Genomic DNA, 22,207 nt, shown 5'->3' on the forward strand with positions numbered 1-22,207 from the left:
CACCCAAAAACAAGATTTCAGATGCTGACAAAAATAAAGTTAAGGAGCACATCAAGTCCTTTCAGACAATAGAAAGTCACTATTGTCGCAAAGACACTACTAAGGCCTATCTTGAGGGGATGCTTAATCTAAGAAAAATGTATGAGCTTTACACACAGAAGTGCATTGAGTGGAAAACAACACCAGTGAAAGAAAGCATGTACAGGAACATCTTCACCAGTGAATTCAACATAGCATTTCACACCCCGAAGAAGGATGCCTGCAGACAATGTGAAGCATTCCAAAATCTCCCAGAGCATGAGAAGACCCACCAGATTGAAGAATATTTGGATCATCAGTCAAGAAAAGAACAGGCAAGGAAGCATAAAAATAAAGACAAGGAGGCAGCCCAAACTACACAGTCACTAAAAGCCATTACATTTGACCTTGAACAGGTGCTCACCTCACCCTGGTGCAAAGTGAGTAGTTTATATTACTCCCGCAAACTCAGCACGTACAACTTGACTTTGTATGAACTGGACACGAAGGATGCACACTGCTTCATGTAGCATGAGGGAGAGGGGGGGAGGGTCATCTGAGATCAGCACATGTGTCTATAACTGCCTTCGCAGCCTCAGTCCAGAGGTGAACCATATCATTATGTATTCTGATACGTGTGGGGGGCAAAACAGAAATGTTGGATTTAGTGCCATGTGCCTTCGAGCTGTCCAGGACCTTCCTCTGCTCATCATTGACCACAAGTTCCTTGAGTCAGGACACAGCCAAATGGAGTGCGACAGTGTCCATGCAGCTGTTGAGACAGCACGAAAGAGTGTGCCTGTGTACTCTCCAGATGGATATTATACTCTTGTTAGGGCTGCCAGACGCAAACATCCTTACAAGGTACATGAGCTGAACCACAAGGAGTTCATAGACTTTAAAACTGTGGCGTCAACAAAAATCAAAAACAAAACGAAAGATAACGAAGGGCAGCAAGTCAGCTGGCTCAAAATGAAGTGGATGCGCTACATGAAGCAGGAAAAGAATGCAATTCTGTTCAAATATGACATGGATGCCTCATTCAGGAAACTTGTGGTCAATAAGGATACAAGATCATCAACATCAACACCACCCACCCGGTTTCAGAGTCCTCCAGGGATCAGTGCCGCAAAGAAAAAAGATCTTGTAACCTTGTGCACAAACGGCAGCATCCCACAGGCCTATGTGGAGTTCTACAGCTCTCTTAAGGTTGCGGACTGAATAAAGACTGAGACAGTCTATAGCTGTAGGCAGTGAGGCATAATTCTAACATTTAAACTGTAAGCATGACACATTTTTAATGTCATGGTTTTCCTGGGGTTATAAACATAGGGTTAAATCAGCTGAAATAGAGTGATGGTATAAATAGTTTTTAATTCATACAATGTTAATGATAATTGACAATTCAAAGATTTAAACTGTCAGAAAGAAAATAACATGGGGTTCCTGGAGTTACTTACATGGGGTTAAATAAACTGATATATTTAGAGTATTGTAGAAACTGTTTTTGAATGGGCTCACTGTTACTGTTTTTTAATGAAATTATATTTAGAGTATAGAGTATGGTACAAATGTTACAAATGTTATGTTACAGTATGTTGTCAATGATGATTAATAAAATAAAAAAAAGTGGCTTATTTTGGCTTGTTACTCTGTCTCTATTCCAGTATCATCATATTTTGAATGTCACTTACGCCCATAGCAACAAACAATAGGTAATAAAATGTTGGCGCACAAAAGGCCCAAGTGACGTTTTGGCTAAAAAGTTGTATTTTTGTAGTTAAAATATAATAATTCTTTAAAATATGGATTCTGTGAAGCCTAATCTCTATAAAAGTGTAGATTGCTCAGATATGTTGTTTTTAAGCAAGTAATTACAATCAATGAAAAGCTTGTTTTAGCGCTCCTGTAAAATTCTGAAAATGTCACTTACGCCATGCACGCGCCCAGGGAAAATAAAAAGCCCAAACTAGTTGAGTGCTGAACATGTTGCAAAATGTCAAAAAGCAAAGGAAAGGAGCGAGCGGAGGCTTTTTCTACGGCGGAGCAATGCTCCTTATGGAAGTGTATGAGGACTGTAAGGACATAATTAAGAAAAAGGCAACACTGCAGCAATTAATAAAGTAAGGCAGGTGGCGTGGACCTGGGGCGGACCCGGAGACAGTTTCCTAAAGGTATGGATATACAGTAGGCCTGTATAGAAATAGCTAATCTTCACACCGATGGTCCCATTTGCTGTTGTGGGTCACGCACAGACATCAGCAGAAACGAGAGACTTTTGCATATCCAGTTAAAAGTTCCTTGTAGCGGCTTGAAGTAAAAGTAAAATTACAGATTTCAAAAACTCCTGACAAATTACACAACTACTCAATTACAGTAACGTGAGTAAATGTAATTAGTTACTTTCCATCCCTTGACATAGCCTACCAAACACATGGAAACATCACAAACAGTAGCATTGTGGGTAATCAAATATCTTTGGTCATCATGGTTTGGATTCACAGAGACATAACTTTGCTGTAACCTCAGACATAAAGCTCCTGTATGGTATGTGTGGTTCAGATGGACATCATGACACTGTGTGTGTTATCGCAAACGGCATGAGGGCTTGAGAGGGAGAGCATATTCTCTCCTATCCCTCCGTTGGTGCCTGAGATATGCTCGGGCCACCCCTGCCTCTGAGATATAGCCCGTGGAAAAGCCACAGGCCAACCTCCCTCTGACATATACCCTAAGGAAAGGCCCTAGGGTATATGTCAGAGGCAGGTTGGCCTGTGGCTTTCGCACGAGCCACTCTGACATATACCCTAAGGCCTTTCCTTAGGGTGCCTCTGACATATACCCTAAGGAAAGGCCTTAGGGTGCCTCTGACATATACCCTAGGGTATTTCTCAGAGGCAGGAGTGGCTCGTGCGAAAGCCACAGGCCAACCTGCCTCTGATATATACCCTAAGGAAAGGCCCTAGGGTATATGTCAGAGGCAGGAGTGGCTCGTGTGAAAGCCAGGCTTGTGGCCAACCTGCCTCTGACATATACCCTGAGGAAAGGCCTTAGGGTGCCTCGGAGATATACCCTAGGGTATTTCTCAGAGGCAGGAGTGGCTCGTGCGAAAGCCACAGGCTAACCTGCCTCTGACATATACCCTAAGGAAAGGCCTTAGGGTATATGTCAGAGGCACCCTAAGGAAAGGCCTTAGGGTGCCTCGGAGATATACCCTAGGGTATATGTCAGAGGCAGGAGTGGCTCATGCGAAAGCCAGGCTTGTGGCCAACCTGCCTCTGAGAGAGCGGATCGTGCTCTCTCAGGGGCGGGGCAGGAGCGCCTCCCCCTGCTCTGCCCTGCATATGTAGAGTCCAAGACATCTCCACCGTCTCTCTTTCCCTGCACACCACGGGGGAGAAACGGCTCCGATACATTTAACGTTTTTGCGAAGATCAAACCGACAATGGCAAGAAGAGCGGTGACATTCCTTCTCCTCATACTGCTGATACAAGTCAGCAGCGTTTCGGATAAATCAGCAAAGCTGGAAGGCTCCACTCAACTACCCTCTGACTGTTTGACTGAGACAGGGGAGCAACAGGGTCAAGTCCATGATGAAGGTGGGAGGAAGACTCCCTGCGCTGAGTGGATCAGCGACACCACTGAGAGCTCTCCAGCACCTCGACCAGTGTCTGTAAGTCCATCATGTCTCCTGTCTTAAAAAGCTCATTATAGGCCTCTGACTGTGATCATGTAAAAGTTCAGGAGTCGGACTGTAGCTAAGGTCCTGTCTTGTCCCCACAGGAGGAGAGGACAGACACTGAGGAGAGGACAGACACTGAGGAGAGGACAGACACTGAGGACAGGACAGACCCTGAGGAGAGGACAGACACTGAGGACAGGACAGACCCTGAGGACAGGACAGACCCTGAGGAGGGGTCCTGTACCAGTGCTGGTGTGGCAGCTGCTGTGTGGATTGTGATGCTGTCCCTCCGTTGGTGGCTCCGTTAAAGACCTCCGCCAGATGTGCACATCAGCCTGCTGACTCCTGCTCTCTGACATGATGAAGGGCCCACACTTGGACCAAATCTCATTTATCTGTATGAATTTAAGTGTCATAATCACCAATAAATAGCTGGTTCCTCTTTTCCATAAGGAGAGAGGACATGTCTCACCTCTTGTTCTGCTTATCGGCTGAATTATTCTCTTCAAATATGAATTAATAATGGAGCCTAATTGTAACTGAAAGTAAAAACACAACGTTTGAGATGTTGTTAAACTCATTTTTGGTTCTAAATCAAATCCAAAGACAGTTGTGTGTGACATCTGTAGTGGAATCTGTGCATTATCACTGATTATTCTCTTTATTTATTCCACTTGTTGCTTTTACACTGATTGATTGGTGGCATGTGTCAAACACTGTAGCGTTTCTATGTGGAGCACTACAATGACAATTAAAGAAGCCTGAACCTGAATGTTAGTCCGTGCCTCTGATAATGGTGGTTTCATACACCAGTGCGAACCTGTGCATCCAGTTCGCTTTGAAATAACACTCATGTCAAATGTGTGTGAATGAAGTGTTCGCATGTAATGTGGAGCGCGCTATGGAAAAATGTGATCCACTCAGCTTACAGAAATAGACAGGAAGTCACCGTGAGGTGTAGTTACATTTCTGGGGAAGTGCACGTCAGGCTACGGTGCAATGGGGTAACGATATCTGGTTTTCTCATGGCTCCGAGCGCTCTGCTGGAGTCACTTACCTTCAGCGATGAAATATTACATACAGACTGTGATTCTTTAGGACACTACTTATGTCATGTGGTTAGATATAATAATAGGCTATCACTTTCATTACTGTCAACATACATGGATACAATACTAAAAATGGAAATGATAATTTACTCAAATCCATTGAAATCAGAGTTCTCTTCTGGCTTTCTAAATATCCAAACTCTTTTCTTCTAATTGGTGGGGACTTTAATGTTTCTTTAGATAACGTAATTGATGGCCCCCAGGACGACTCTCTTCTTCTAATACAAGCTTGAAAAGGTTTATGAAGAAGTTTGATGTAATTGATGTGTGGCGAGAAAAAAAATCCTGACACCAGTTCCTTCACTTGGAGCAATAGAGACGGATCCAAACAATCACCCATAGATTTTTGGTTGATATCCAGTTCTTTTAACAAAGACAATATTTCAGCTAATATTCTTACTACACCTCTTACTGACCACAGCGCAATTCACATTAACATTCAGTTGCTTACACCTGACAGTAGGCTACACATAGATTTTCCTACTGGAAATTAAACAACTCATTATTAGACCATGACGTAGTTCAATTGGAGATAAATAAATTAACCACTCAATTCTGGACAAAAGCTAATAGGGAGAAGTCCTACGGAAATAATTGGGAGTTTTTTAAATATGAATCAAGCTAATTTTTGGGAAGATATGGGAGTTTTATTGCCAAGTCTAGAAGAGCAGAGGAAGAACAGATAATTACTAAAATCACTTCTTTTTATCAAAAGCAGCCTACCGATATTTCTGAAGAGGACAGGCTCAATCTGTTAGACCTTCAGAATCAGGTGGCTTATATCGGCGCAAGGCAGAAGGAGCTTTTATAAGATCCAGAAAGAGGTGGCTAGAGGAGGGTGAGCAAAATTCTGCTTATTTCTTTAGACTTGTAAAACATCACTGCAAAAATAATTCTATTAATCAATTAAATATTAATGGGGCGATTTATGATAATGCCAAGCTAATTTCAAAATTTTGTTGCTACATTTTACAGTAACTTGAAAATCCATTGACATAAATGATAAAAATTACTGTGACTCTCCTCTTAGCATAGAGGAGGTAACTGACTCCATGAATTCACTCAAAAATAATAAATCTCCAGGTACCGATGGCATAACTGCAGACTTTTATAAATCCTTCTCAAAGCAGCTAGCCCCATTCTTGTTACAGGTTTTCTCAAAGTATAAGCAATAGGCCCGTTTCCACCGCAGGAACTTCGGGGTAATTTCACTGGGCCAGGGCCATTGCGTGTCTCCACCGCAGGAACCACCCCCGAAGGACAGAGTTCCGGAACTTTTACGGGGGCTAAACAAGTCCCTGCCTCGGAGTAGGTACTCAGAACGGCCCAGAGAGACTCCTGGCTGGGGCTTGGGGATTACTTGGTGCTGATTGGATATACTCAAGGAGGGATGTGACGTCAACAGAAAGCAACAAAATAGCCGGCATTTTTAAAACTCAGCAGACGAGGGTTAGCTCGTTCATACAGCTTCCGCCGTCATGCAAAAAAACTCACTAAATGGCCCGTGAAAAAAATGTTTTTCCAGCGGATATCTTAGTTACAACATGATTGAGCTAGCAAAGCAGTTTTGTGTTGCTATGTGTGGTATGTATTCAGTTTTAGGAAATCACGATGTCTAGAAAGCATCAGTGGCTGCAGCTGACAGGGACAGCTAACAGCAGCAGCAAAGCTAACATCAGGACGTCATCTGTTAAAAGCCTCCCGTTGTCGGATACAACATGAAACTACTCCAGTTAGCTCAATCATGTTGTAACTCAGACATCCGCTGGAAAGAAAAAAATTTCCACGGGCCGTTTAGTGAGTTATTACAGACACCGCTATGGGCTAACGGCGTCCCTACGTCACCCGGTAAATGGTCGCGCAATGATTACGTCACATCCAGAGCCCGTAACTTTACAGGAACCTTCCTCGTACTCTGCTCTCTCAGTGGAGACACGGCGGTTGAGAGGGCCGAGCGAGAGGACGTTCCTGTAGTAGTTCCTGCCCCCCAAATAGTACCAGGAACTTCTTCAGTGGAAACGGGCCTAATCATGCTCTCCCTCCTACCCTCACTCAAGGTCTAATTACATTGATTCCAAAGCCCAAAAAAGATCTGCTTCTCATTTAAAAATGGAGACCTATATGTCTACTCAATAATGACTATAAAATTATCGCTTTGATATTTGCCAAAAGATTTAAAACAGTCCTTTATTCAATTATTGATGAGTCGCAGTCTGGCTTTATGAAAAATAGACACATTTCTAATAATATTAGACTTGTGTTAGATATTCTCAATTACTCTGAAATGATACATACACAAGTTTCATTCCCTTTCTGGATTTCTACAAGGCTTTGATTCAGTAGAGCATCAATTCATATTCCACTCAATTTAAAAATTCTGCTTTGGCAATTTTTTCTGTAAAGCTATTAAAACTTTGTATACCAACAATAACAGCTCGATAAAATTGAAATATGGCACAACCCAGAGATTTAATTTGAATCGCTGCATCCATCAAGGTTGTCCTATCTCACCATATCTTTCCTTACTTTGCACACAAATTCTCACATCCCATTTTATCAATAGTGATATACAAGGGATCTCCATAGCTAATAGGGATATAATAATCAGTCATCTGGCTGATGATAAAACACTGTTTTTGAAAAATGCTAGTCAGATACCCGTTGCCCTTTATCTGATTAATGAGTTTTCACAAGCTTCTGGTCTGCGCCTAAACATAAAGAAATGTGAACTATTGGCGGTTAAGGACTGTAATGAACACACTTTATGCAATATTCCTGTGAAGAAAGAGGTTACGTATCTGGGTCTATCTATTTCTAAAGACCAAAAGTCAAGATGCTCTTCCAACTTTACTCCTATTATTCAAAAAACTCAAAAAAAAAAAGTGGTTACAAAGAGATCTGTCCCTGAAAGGAAGAGTCTTAATTACTAAGGGAGAAGGACTATGCGGCTCTCTCCTTACATCTTGACAATAAAATCAGTAAAGTGATAGATAAAGTGCTCTTTGATTTCATCTGGAAAAATCGCATACATTATATTAGGAAAAGTGTTATTATGAATAATTATGAATCTGGTGGGCTCAATTTCCTGGATTTTACTACACTAAATAATACTTTCAAGATCAATTCGACTAAGCATTTTCTAAAAAAAACCCACTTTGATATGGAACTTTATTCCCCTTCACATTTTCTCTAGATTTGGTGTCCTAAGTTTTATTTTATGTTGTAATTACAATATTGGGAAACTCCCTGTGAAATTATCTGCATTTCATAAACAGGTCCTTCTAGTATGGTCTTTAATATATAAACACAATTTCTCACTACACAGTTACCTGATTTGGAACAATAGAGACATTTTGTTCAAAAATAAATCACTGTTCTTTGAGAGATGGGTTCAGAATCAGATTTTACTGGTAAGTCAGTTGTTTAATGGTGATGGTCTCTTACTTACTTACGAAGAATTTCTATCTATACACAAATTCCCAGTAACCCCTAAGGGATTTGCTATAATTTTTGATGCCATTCCAACAGGGACCTTGATGCTGTTTAGGAATGCCTCAAGGCCCACACCTCAGTGTATATCTTTGCCCGACGCAGCTGACTCCTCCATAGGAAAAATTTGCTTTTCACTACGCCCTCAAAAAAAATAATAGAGCCCTATTTCAAAGAGATGTTGTCTGTATTCCACATGTCACGGCATACTGGAATCGCTTTGTAAATGACATATACTGGAAGAAAGTGTGGTTACCTCCTCACAAATACCTAATTGTGTATAAGATCAAGGAGGTATCTTTTAAGATTATTCACAAATACTACCCGGTATATACATACTTAAAGAAGTTCAAAACAGATATAAATATTAACTGTCCTTTCTGTGAAAAAGATCCAGAAACAGTTCTACATTTATTTTGGCATTGTTCTTACATCACGAAATTTTGGCAAGACCTTCCTATTCTTCCTTCTTCTTCCGAGGAAATCATACTTCCCATGGATGAAAACTCACCAAACTTTGCACAAANGATCCAGAAACAGTTCTACATTTATTTTGGCATTGTTCTTACATCACGAAATTTTGGCAAGACCTATCTAGATTCATTATTGACAATATCTTTGGAAATTTCACATTATATTGGGAAATGTGGTGTTTGGTTTTCTCAAGAATCCTAGAAAAGAAAACGATGTATCAAGATTTTTGATGTTTTTGTATAGGATGTACCCCTGGCTCCCTTATTTCTTTACTGTTTACATGTAGGCTACTTTACGGATTATTATTGGTCTATCTCTTATGTCTCTGGAACTTCCTGTAATCTGTATCGTTGTATCTTTGCAACAAAGTTAAAAAACAAAAAAACGTCAGGCTATGGTGTAGGCTCTATGTCGACGCATGTCGCTGTCATTACATGTCGCTCTTCCCATAGAAGCACCAGGCATACGGGTACAAAGTGCTCTACAAAGAGCTGTCCTCACATTAAAACCCTTCTAACTCCACGGGTGCGCGGGCGCTCCCACGCGACAGCGTCGGTACTTTGCAGAATATCTCGGGAACCACACAACAAAACTTAATGGGGAAAATTGCTATCACAAGCATACTCTTTGGGCGATCTATGGTGAGCTCGGGGCAATTCTAGCCTTTCGAGAAGGTTTTCAATCCAGCCGTTAAGTGCGGCGTTTTTTCCGGGAACTTCGCTCGTGAATTCCACCGTGACAACTCCGTGATAAGTTCATTATTCATTACATTTTGTGATAAAAACGTGTAAATTATGTTAGCGGACCTCCATATTGAAGCTTGATGTAAACGATGATGACTTCCGGTCGGTCTTTCGACCAATGAGATGCTCCGATTTCTTCTTCTTTTGTTTTTATGACGGTGACATCCAATCCCAGCAGCCAAAGATCAGCGTGAGGTGAAATAGTTATCTTCCAGTATCGAAAACAAAGGAATAATAATCTCCCATGGCCAAAACAAAGATAAATAAACATTTACTAACAACTTTTGAACGTGGAAATGTACACAAGCTTTACACACAAGCTTTACGCACTATATGGCATGTGCTTAGTCCGCATTTCCTGTGCGCACGTATGTTTTTTACTGCATTTACTGTGGTTTATGGTAGACAGAAGTTATTGTTATTTGTTTTATATAGAGCAAATTTCGCGGGTAATAATCTCGCGGGTCATAATTTCGCGGTGTTTGTGGTGGGAGAGGAGAGAGTCGGAGAGATAGGTTAGTGAGTTTGAGAGTAGTGAGTTTTATTGATAGAGAGAGTTAGACAGACAAACAAAAAGTTCTTTTCAGAACTACTTGGAGAGGGGAAAGTTCTTTTCAGAACTATGGCGACTGCAAAAAGGTGCTTCACTGTTGCTGAAGCAATGGATTTAGTTTTGAATGGTGGAGTGGCACAAGTGACTGAGGAAGTGAGGGAAAAAACGAGTGGAGAAAAAATGTAAATATTTTTTGTTGTGTTTGTGTTAGAATGTTGGGATCTTTTTCTCCTGATAGCCAAGGCCTGAGAGAAACATATTTGAAAATGAAAAAGCTTGTACATTGTTGATCTGTCTTTTTTGAATTAAATTCTGTAACATTCAATTTCCATTTTGCTTTTTCTTTTGTTTTTATACTCATATAACTATTGATCCATTCATGTGGCATCATTTTAGCATACATATTATTATTGCCCAGGTTGTCCTGAAAAAAAAAGATGTTCATTACTTGACTGTGCATGAAAGGGTTGAGATTATACAATAGACAGAGAGGCCAGGCGGACAAAAGATAGCAATAAATGGCTTGGTTTTTTTAAGGGTTAACTTAACACATGCTGACTTTGCCAGCATCATGTTATCCTGCGCATACAACTTGCCACACTGTCTTTGGACATCTGTATCATCAGATATCTGATCTCATGAAGGTTCAAACTTCAGTTTATTGTCGTTCAAACATGTTAAAAAACACGAGGGGACGAAATTCGACGTTCCGAGCTAAAAATTCCGCTTCCGACCACGTGTTCAGCTCGTGTTCAGCTCGTGCACCGGGTGGGTGATTGACTACACGACGCCCTGCCTGAGTACCTGCTCGTCCTCCAGTGAAGGGAGGCTGCTGCTGGTTTTAACCTCTCCTGGCAGCGCCACCTGCAGTTACACGCTTTCAGAGCAGAAGGCCTACCAGAAGAGAAGGATGCAGGAAACACTAATGTCCTGTCTCCTTTACCTCCAACAACCATGATGTTGCTCTTACTGGCATTATATTTCATGTCAAAACCAGCACCCTGGTTTGAGCAAATGCAGTGATGCATTTATTCTCACACGTACTCACCCTGACACAAATAAAACATGTTATGCCCATGCTTCATCTCAGTTTTTAGTTGGTGTCCATTCAACAGTCCAGTGTCCAAGTTTCGCTCCAGACCCTTCGTGCTGCCACACGCTCAAGTTTCATGCCATCATAGGCCACTTTGGCATGAGACTGCTCCTTCAACTTCCATGACGTAGTGCACAGATACACACTAGGTGGTGCTATAGCACCTGGCACCTGCCACTTGCCGCCTGCCTGTTAACTGTTTAGGGCCTTTTATTGTCGTTCAAACATGTTAAAAAACCTATGATAAATAATTAAATGACCTAAAATACAGATCCAGACAAACTGCTGTTCAAGATCTCAATATATGATGTAAATGCTTGCTAATCTGAGTTTGCCATCAACAACCAACACACCCAACCAGCTCCAATTACAAAAAGTTCACACACACACACACACACACACACACACACACACACACACACACACACACACAATAATAATTTATTAGGCCCAAAATTAAAATTCTGTAACTCATCAACCCGTCGCTCAGGAATGATCAGCCTCGGTACGCGTGGGACATGTCCTCCGCACATTTTACAGCCGTTACAACCGAGGCTGCTGTGTAAAGAGAAGGTGATTAAACCTGTTAGGATGTGTCCCTGGAGGAGTGTCTGTATGAAAGATACTGTTTGACCTCACAGTCTTTCATTTATCTAACAATCTGTTCCACTCACATATATCAAATATTACACATTGTGGATTTACAAGATCATCACAGCACAATTTAGGCTATGCATTGTCCTCTGATTCTTTTCTGTCTAACATCAGAGACACTGAACACATCAGAGAGACAGCTGTTTGTCGGGCCCTAAGAAAAGTGATTAATTCAATGAACCTCAGCGTGATATTGACAGAATGATGAAAGTATAAGCAAAACTTTCACCAGTCTGTACAATGAGTGCCCATTTTGCAAGACATGTTTCTTAATGTCTTTGATTAATTTTATATATTGTAGTTTTTAAATGTTTCCCGTGGCATCAGTTCCTAGTTAAAAGTGTGTGTCTGCCCGACAACTAGGCCTATATCTGAGTGGAGCCCCTGCCCCTCCCTCTGCAGCCTCCCTTGTGGCAGCCGCACACAAGCGCCCTGCAGAGCAGCATCACGTCTTCATTATCTGCCATCATGGACAGCCAGGTAACCACAGTGTTTGCCCTCAGCCTCAGCTTTGTTTGCCTCTGTTGTGAAATGAAACCACTATCAAAACATCGCAGTACAGCCAGGCTAATTTAGGCAATAACCCACATGAAGAACAACAGTCTGGTGTAAATTCACACCGTCTCCCTCCAACTCTCCGCCAGATTCAGGTTCTCAAGCTGCCCAGTGTGAGCGGAGACACTTCCACGTATCTTTTAAAACCCAAAGTCAACCTGGAATAAACTTTATGTCTCCCGCGTCGCGTCTCTGATGATAAATTTAAACAAACACGACGCGCAGTTTGGGGCCGCGCTGCGCTGCGTAAAGAGCGCAGAGTAAAGGCGTAAAGAGGAGATGAGAGCGGGGCTGCGCGTTTCTGTTCGCTGAGTTTCTTAAACAACATTTAAATCTTAAATAGAAGATAATTATAAGAATTAGCGCGTGACTATTTCAGAAAGAGGAGAACAAATTGAGAAGAGGAGAACGCGTTTCAGCAGCTGGAGGCGCCTTTTTATAATTGTTTTAATGAGACTGAGGCTGTTTGTTGTTGTTGTTGTTGTTGTTTGTTTGCGTCGCTCCACGCCTCGTGTTTCTGTGGTCTGGGTGTCTGGTGTTTTGTCGCAGCGCTGTGAACTCCTCGAGTTGAAAAAACTTCAAGTCAGAGCGGAAAAGCGCTACGTCATCGCTTTCCCATCGTCCAATCAGATGATTTGAGAGGCGGGCCTTCTGTGATGCTCAAATGTGTTCTTCACGTGACATTTGCGTTTTGTTTCGTTTGTTTCGTTTTTGTTTCGTTTTGTTTTTATTTCGTTTTTATTGCTTTTATCTTGTTCTATTTGCTTTGTCTTTTATTCGATTTTGTGAAGCTCTTTGTAGCCTAACTGTGTTTTGAAAGGTGCTATATAAATACAGTTTATTATATAATTATTACTATTATAATAATAATAATAATAATAATAATAATAATAATAATTATTATTATTATTATTATTATTATTATTATTATTATTATTATATTATTTTAACCTTTATTTAAGCAGACAAAAATCTCTTGTTCAACAGTGTCCTGCCGAGACAGGCAGCAACAAGAGTTACAGACAGCATAGAACAAAAACAGAACAAAAACTGTAAAGCTCTAAAACAAGTAATATAAAACACTAAATAAGAACACTAAATAAAAAGCCAAAAGTATGTTAATATATATATTAGAAATTAACCATGAAAACGAAGAAACGGCAACATGAATACAAAGAGCGGCTGAGACACACCGAGACACTGGCATATAAAAGATTGTGTACAAAAAACATTATTATTTATTTATAAAAGGCGCTCACGCTTTTGTGTTTGTTTGTTTGTTTGTTTGTTTTTACCACTGGCATTCAACTTTTTAATAAAGGCAGAGCGGCGCACCTCGTGTTTTGCAACCATCAAAACGCTGTCTGTGTGATCAGGGCCTCAACAACAATATTAGTAGGAATAATAATAACAATAATAATAATTGTATTGAATAATAATATATTAATATTATTGTTATTACCATTAATAATGATACATTATAGGCTACTTATTTAGCGCTTTTCAAGGCACTCAAAGACGCTTTACAAATTCGGGGACAAAAAATTGAATACTGATTGGCTTAATTTTTAATACAATTAATAATTTTAGATATGGGGGGCTAATAAAATATAAATATTTATCTGATAATTGCAGCAATGAAGTGATAAATAAACTGAAAAAAAAAAAAAGATTCCAGAGAAGATGCCCCAAAACATGAAGAATTATTATTAGCCTATTATTATTATTACTACTACTATTATTACTATTATTATTATTACTATTTAATATTATTATTTCTGTTAATTGAAATTTTATAAAGTTCCTTCAAAAACACAACAAGATCTAACAAAGAGGAGGAAAGCAAAAGAATATGTGAACCTACAGCACAGATGTTATTAAATCAGTGTGAGATGACAGCAACACACAAACAACAGGGACCATATTCACAAACATCCTGAGAACACTCTCACAGAGCCTGAAATATTTTCAGTAAGGAGTCCTAGCTTAGGAGTGATTCAGGAAAGTTCTCAGAGCAACTCTGAGCAAGGAGGAGACAGAGACGTTTACCTTAGTGAGGAGGTGTGGCTGACTCTGCTGCTTGGAGGGATCCTTTCCTTTCACAGATGTGATTGGTTGTCACAGACACGCCTTTCTGTGGGCTTGCAAGGTGAGGACACCCAGTGGACATGACATGAACTGCAGACTGTGAAAGTGTTGTCAATGCTAGTGTGATCACTCTGCTGATGGGAGGTTGAGACACACAAGAAATACACAACACTGCATTATACTATACAAGTTCATAAAGTCTCATGGCATCGTATAAGACGCGTTAGGTCTTTGCATGTTGCTCTTCCTATAGGAGCACCACAGGTGGGCAGTATACAGCGGGGTGCACAATGCTCCACAAAGAGCTGTCTACAGACTATAATGCCTTTGATTGCAAAAACTCAATGCTGCCACCTTGTGACCAAAGCCCGCAATAGCAAGTGAGACCGAGACGGCCCTCTTTATCGGCCTCACATTTAAATAAGACTTCAACAAGGTTACACTCAAGAGAAAACAACAAGTGTTCAAGAAAAACTTTTGGAACATCTCATGCATCCTGAAGGACACATAAGATGTTTTATTTGTGGATTTGAGTTCAGCTTTTAACTCAGTGAAGACACGTGTACTCCTGGAAAATCTGATTGATCCAAACCTTAACACAGGGTTACAGACTTTGTCACAGACAAGGTCTTTAGGTCTTTTGTCTTTGTCCTTCTTATGGATAACCTTTGTGTCTCTTCCAGAACATTCTGTGTCTTTTTTTTTGGTCTTTTGTGTCTTTTTGAGGTAATTTTGTGTCTCTTTGGGGTACATTTGTGTCTCTTCGAGGGCATTTTGTTACATTTTGAGGTAATTTAGTGTCTTTTTTAGGTTGTTGGGGTCTTTTTGGGGCAATGTTGTGCCTTTTGGGGTACTTTTGTGTCTCTTTGAGAACATTTTGTGTCTTTTTTAGGTCTTTTGTGTCTTTTTGAGGTAATTTTGTGTCTCTTTGGGGTACATTTGTGTCTCTTCGAGGGCATTTTGTTACATTTTGAGGTCATTTAGTGTCTTTTTTAGGTCGTTAGGGTCTTTTTGGGGTAATGTGCCTTTTGGGGTACTTTTGTGTCTCTTAGAAGGCATTTTGTTACATTTTGAGGTAATTTAGTGTCTTTTTTAGGTCTTTGGGGTCTTTTTGGGGTAATGTTGTGGCGTTTGGGGTACTTTTGTGTCTCTTTGAGAACATTTTGTGTCTTTGTTAGGTCTTTTGTGTCTTCTTGGGGTAATTTAGAGTCTTTTTTAGGTCTTTTGTGTCTTTTTGAGGCAATTTTGTGTCTCTTTGGGGTACATTTGTGTTTCTTCAAGGGCATTTTGTTACATTTTGAGGTAATTTAATGTCTTTTTTAGGTCTTTTGGGGGTAATTTTGGGTACATTTGTGTCTCTTCAATAACATTTTTTGTCTTTTTGAGGTAATTTTGTGTCTTTTTTAGGTCTGTTGGGTCTTTTTGGGGTAATGTTTGCCTTTTGGGGTACTTCTGTGTCTCTTTGAGAACATTTTGTGTCTTTTAGGTCTTTTGTGTCTTTTTGTAGTGGTTTGTGTCTCTGTGTAGTCATTTTGTGTCTGCTTGTGGTTGTTTTATTTCTTTTTGGAATCATTTGCGTCCTTTTGAGGTAATTTTGTGTCTTATTGGGGTTATTTTGTATATATTCTTTCGTGGTTTGGTGTCTCTTTGTACTCATTTTATGTCTCCTTGTGGTTGTTTTGTCTTTTTGTAATCATTTGGGTCTCTTTTGAGACAATTTTGAACCTTTTTTTGTGGTTTAGTGTCTCTTTGTAGTCATTTTGTGTCTTTTGGGGGTAATTTTTGTCACTTAACAATTATTTTGTGTCTCTTTGTTGTTCTTCTGAGTCTCTTTCTGGTCAGTACATGTTAATTTCAGGGACATTTTGCAAATGAAAGGCCAAGGGGCCCCCTGGGCCTGTACCGGTTGGACCATTCAGTAATCTATTAGTGGATGTAATCCCTCTCTAATCACCAACAGTTTGATTTGCAACAATAATTTAATTACATATTTTCTCACAGTAACAGATCACAATTACATTTATTTTGTAATTTAATTATGTAACTCCTTTATATGTAACTAGTTACTCCACAACACTGGGAGTGTATTGCAAAGATGCTGTTCTAATTAGTCTTTTCAGATGGGAATAGTGCTCATGAAAAGGTTTGACTCGCCTGATTTAAATACAGAATAAAGTACTGGAATAATGAAGAATGTGAAAATCAACAGGAGGAGTTGCTGTGTGTTGGCCACAGGTGAAGATGTTTAATTAACCCTGACACACTGACACTATTCTTCATCATGCAGCAGCAGGCGTGGAGGTGGTGGAGCTGTGATTTGTGTGGTCATCACGCTGTTGGACTCCTCTTCCTCTTCCACAGCTGGACGCCTGCAGTCACGACATCCTTAACGTCAAGTCATGTCACGATTAAAGTGTGAGTAATCAGAGAGAGTCCTGTGGTGGGAAAAAGGTCACTATGTATTTAAAGAATGAGATGTGAGAATGAGTCTTTGTTCATTATATGGTGTTTAAGCATTCGTGCTAACTGACTTGTTCTTCAGGCAGAAGAAACACAATATTAATTCTCTTTTAAATGTGTAATATTCAAAAAGCTGGAGTTGTATCTACGCTGCCAGTTCCTTCCTCTTCACCAATCACTGCAATTATGTCTTCATTTATGCCAAAACAGTTACATCAAGTGTTTTGTTTGCAGTCTGACATTTAGATGTGTTTACTTCCGCTGACTCAAAGTGACGGCATGAAGGGTGGCGGAGACTGGTAAGCAGCCTCATTAACATTTGAGTCACATTGTGTCATTAACAACACGGCGCAGCATGCAGGACTCACGTTGACACACCTACAAACAGGGCTGGTTGTAATGGAATACATGTATTCATGATTATGTAATCAGATTACAAAAATAAGTAAGTAGCTACAGTAAACCCACATAACATCGGAAAAGACCTGTAATTAGATTATAGTTCAATTCTTAAGGATTACTTGGTTATATTTTTGACTGTATCTTCAACATATGGCAATTTAGAAATAATGAATCTTTTTTTATGATGACCAGCGCTCCGTTAAAAACTCAAACACAAGAAAAATGTTGGCATTGTATGTTTCTGCAAACCCAGGATACATTACATTTGCATGTTAGTGATTGTGTTTACTTGTTCATTGTTGTATGTAGCAGACACTGTAAAACCTTTTCTTTTGAAAACGCTGTGGTTAAGGCACAAAACCACTTGGTTATGGTGAGGAAGAACTCATGTTCTGACCCAAAAAGTACCCACCTGCTTTTGTGGCACAATCCCTGCAGGAAACACAGCAATGTCTCCGTAAAAAACAACCACTTTCCGTGGCACTATCCCGGCTGGAGAAACAGCGACAGGTGCCAAAAGGAAAATCCGCATTTGAGGGCTGAAAAGACACTGCTGCAACAGCCACAGGTTGCCAAAAACCTGGGGGCTGTAAAGCCACTGAAAAGAACAGCGACAGGTCCCTAAAAAACATCCATGTTTGGGAGCTACAAAGCAGCTGAAAAAAGATTCATGGGTCCCTAAAAATGTTTAGGGGTTAAAAAACAATGGATAAAGGGCCACTGGTCGCTGAAAAACATGCATGTTTGAGGACTAAAAAGCCGCTGGAAAAAGAGCAATGGGTTGCTAAAAACCACCCACATTCAGGAGCTGAAAATCTGCAGGGAAAAGAGTCATGAGTCCCAAAATACAGCCTGGTTCTGGGGATGTAAAGTTGCTGGAAAAAGAGCAACAAGTTGCTAAAAAACACCATGTTTGGTGCCTAAAAGGCTGCTGGAAAAACAACCATGGGATGCTAAAAAAAATACCAATGTTTAGTTGCTAAAAAGCTGCTGGAAAAAACGACAGGCACTAAAAAATAAAACACCTACTGTTCAAGACTAAAAAGCCACAGGAAAAAAAGTCACAAGTCCCCAAAAACAGACGTGTTACCTGAAAAACCACTGGAAAAGGATAGATGGGTTGCCAAAAGGCACCCACTTTTGGGGCTGAAAAGCTGTTGGAAAAAGACCAACATGTTGTTAAAAACCACCCACTTGTGGGGCTGATAATCTATCGTAAAAAGAGGAAGAAGTCCCTAAAAACATCCATGTTTGCTGCCTGAAAAGCCGCTAAAAACAGTCACGTGTCCTCAAAAACATCCATGTTTGGAGACTTGAAAGCCGCTGGAGACACAACCATGGGTTGCAAAGAAACACCAACATTTAGTTGCAAAAAAGTCCCCAAAAACAGACATGTTTGCTGCCTCAAAAGCTGCTGGGAAAAGAGCTACAGGTTGCTACAAACCAGTGGAAAAAGAGCTATGAGCCCCCAAAAACAGCCAAGCTTGGGGGATAAAAAGCTGCTGGAAAAAGAGCAACAGGTTGCTTAAAAATCAGCCACGTTTGGTGCCTACAAAAACGCTGGAAAACCAGCCATAAGTCGGTGAAATACATCCATGTTTAGTTTCTAAAAAGCTGCTGGAGAAACAGGGACAGGGTTAACAACAAAACGACTTCCTAAGAAACAACCAGTTTTGTTGTTTGTTGTTCTTGAACAGTGGTGTGTAGTTTGGCAGTTGTCCCACCTGCTTGTCACGCCATCCATCATCCCCTCCACCTCCCAGCCACACAGTCATGTTATACATTATGTCACTTTAGAAACATTAATATGATACGGATGAAATATGCAAATGCAACGTGTGGTTTGCAGAAACATGCAACTGGGCTGTTTGTTATTTTCTTTGTTGAACTTGTATGTTTTTTACATTTCCCTACCTATTTTTGTATAACATGCAATATCCAACTGCCTACAAAGCTGCTGCAGCTAATCATGACTGACAAAAGTAAAATGATGTGTTAACTCAAGAGTCAGATACTGGATGTTATGTTGGGTGCGTTACAGGAGCAGTTTCGATGACCTTATCCACTCCACTGACACTTGTGCTCACAACACACCTCCTCGTTCCCTCACAGCCACCAATCACGTCCTTTTGTTGGCCTGAGGATGAGGAGGGTTTGAGGATGAAGACGTCTATTTATCAGCTCAACACATCCTACTCAAACAGCGATGACATTCAGCTCTGCCACAATCAACTTTCTGATTCATCCTCTCTGGTTAGGGTTTGTAGCAGCCTGCAGCATCAGGGAGTATCAGAGTTCTTCTGCTCGCCGTCTGAGGTGGAGATGCTTCGCTCGCAGGTCCTTCTCGTGGCTTTGTTGTCCTCTGTGCTGCTGGGGCAGGTCAGCGGCGCTCCACGCAGAGACATGCTGACCCTGAGAGCAGACCTCTCCAGCGACAAGGTGAGTGACGAAGATTTAAATGGCTGGAAGTCAGGAGTCAACAGCTTTCACGGGGAACAGCACTAAATATGCACTTCCTTTTTCTTTCCCGTCCTCCTTCAGGATCTTGCCAACCTGCTCCTGCTTAAGTTTGTGTCTGAGCTGGTGGCAGCGAGAGGAGACGAGATGCCGCCCGGGCTGGGGGAAGAAGAGGAGGAGGAGGAGGTGGGAGTCAGGGAGGAGGTGATGCGGCGGCATCTCCCCCTCTCCCAAAGAGAGCGCAAGGCAGGCTGCCGCAACTTCTTCTGGAAGACGTTCACCTCGTGTTAACGCAAGAAACAAAGCTGCTCAAGCCGAAGCACCTTTGTTTTTAAACGTACTTTTTACTGATCAATCTGCATTTGCTCGCTTTGTTGTAACTGGATCATTCACGGCAAGATGCCACGTATACTGGTGTTTTGGCAGCTGTAATAGGTTGTACATTTTGGGGTTAGCAAGGATGCACAGTGTCTAAAATAACCTGATTTAGCTTTTTTTTGTCCTGTTGCAAGCAGCAATTTAGTTTTCACAAGTGGAAATTACATTTTGACATATTTAAATGTTAATTTAGGATATCTGTAAAACCATTTTGAGGTTATTTATTATCATTATATGTGTTTTCATGTGTAGAAATTACATTTCAACTAGTCAAAACTGCTACACAGATATCAGCCCTTTTCACTAGTAAGAACAACAAATACAGATTTAATTTTCACACGTTGAAAAAGGATTAATTATTAATTAGATTCAACACATTCTCACTCCGATCTCGTCACATATCAACATTCGGTCATGGGCTTTCTACGTCCACATACGACGTGCAAGGTACCCTGGGTGTGTTGGTTGTTGATGTTCTGGGATGCCATGTCAAGTTCTGCCTGTTACATGCACTGTCTTATTTCAGAATACACTTGTGTTTTCACAGGACATTTAAAGTTTACATACAGTCTCTTTCAAAATAAAAGCACCACGTCGGTACGACAATGCGGTTTTTTTTCCTCCAACAACTAACGTGGTTGGGTTTAGGAAAAAAGGGTTTGGCTCTATAATGTTACAGGACATGAACATCGCTCTCCCAATTGAAAGTCTGTGTTTGTTGGACCCATAAACCACCCCTCCCCGCCGCCCTACACGGACTTTCGCCGCCTTAACTTTCGTTCTTGTCCCGTTGGTTTCCTGTGCCGTTAAACTATAACAGCGACCGACCGTGCAACATGCCGACATTGAAGGACAGCTTTTTTCGTCAGTGTCTGACGCTGCCAGTCACTGCCAAAGTGCCGCATTTCGACCAGGTTCATACCACAGATTTTAACGCAAGCCAAAATAACCAAGATGCCATCATCAGGGTTTTGTTCAAATTTCAGGGCGTATGTCCACTAGGGCTGCAACCACCGATTATTTTCATTGTCGACTAATCTGTCGATTATTTCTTCAATTAGTCGACTAATCATTTTATCGAAAAATGTGTTAAAATGTTGAAGAATGTCAGTCTGTTTCTCCCAAACCCCAAAATGATGTCATCTAATGTCTTGTTTCGTACTCACGCCAAAGGGTTTTAGTTCACCGTCATGGGAGAGTGTGTAAAGCTGCCAATATCTGAACGTAACAAGCTGCAATAAGAGTATTTTGCGGTACTTTATAGTACTTTTCCATGAAAAATGACTCAAACTGATTAGTCGACTACTAAAATAGTCACCGATTATTTTAATAGTCGATTAGCCATCGATTAGTCGTCTAATCGTTGCAGCCCTTATGTCCACATGGCATTTTTCTTTGGCAGAAAAACCAAAACATGCTTCATGATGTGCTGCACATTGGTTTTGTTTCTATGACACTATCTTGACATTAACATTACCTATGTTGCTAACATAATGCTACCCCAACAGAGGGTTGACTGTTGTGATAGTTTCTGACTGACGCATCATACAGCACGGGAACCACGACATCAACGCCTTTCTGAAAAGTTCACAGATTTTCGACTACAAGCATTTGAGACAGCCGAAAAAAGTCAGAACACTTTTATTAAAGACGCCTGAGCAGCCTTTTGTCCAGGGTGCCGCGCGCAACAGCATATGTTCTTGCCACATTGGTAAAAAAATTACGCTAGCACTCAGAATGTGCGGACATGTGGACACTCAAGCACAAGCTGAAGGATATTCTCCGGTTCCTACCAAAGAATCGAGACGACACGAAATCAAACTGCTTTAGAACATTACAAAGAAAAGTTGCAGCGGTGTGAACTGGCTGGTCTGCTGCTCGTTTTGGTTCTGTTTTTCACTGTTTCATCACTACTACAGATGCAGCTGTAGCCAGTATCTCACTATCACTATCCTCATTCATGTTTTACAAAGCGACAAATTAAATTCAGCCACAAAGTAAGTCTGAAAAGCTGCAAATCAGAATGGAAGTACAGAGAGTTGTTGCATAGTG

At 40.8% G+C, this 22,207-nt stretch overlaps 2 protein-coding genes across 2 annotated transcripts in view; both read left to right on the top strand.

Annotated features, from left to right (window-relative positions):
- Nucleotides 1–22,207, top strand: part of zgc:194930 (uncharacterized protein LOC557813 homolog) — a 278,453-nt gene that overhangs the window by 71,682 nt on the left and 184,564 nt on the right. The window lies entirely within an intron of this gene.
- Nucleotides 19,643–20,138, top strand: sst5 (somatostatin 5). The gene is made up of 2 exons (XM_050067713.1): nucleotides 19,643–19,759; nucleotides 19,862–20,138. Exons 1-2 carry the CDS (start codon nucleotides 19,643–19,645, stop codon nucleotides 20,066–20,068), a joined length of 324 nt encoding a protein of 107 aa, XP_049923670.1. The 3' UTR covers nucleotides 20,069–20,138.

This window comes from Epinephelus moara, chromosome 17 (assembly GCF_006386435.1).
Source record: "Epinephelus moara isolate mb chromosome 17, YSFRI_EMoa_1.0, whole genome shotgun sequence".
NCBI classification, from domain to species: Eukaryota; Metazoa; Chordata; class Actinopteri; order Perciformes; family Serranidae; genus Epinephelus; species Epinephelus moara.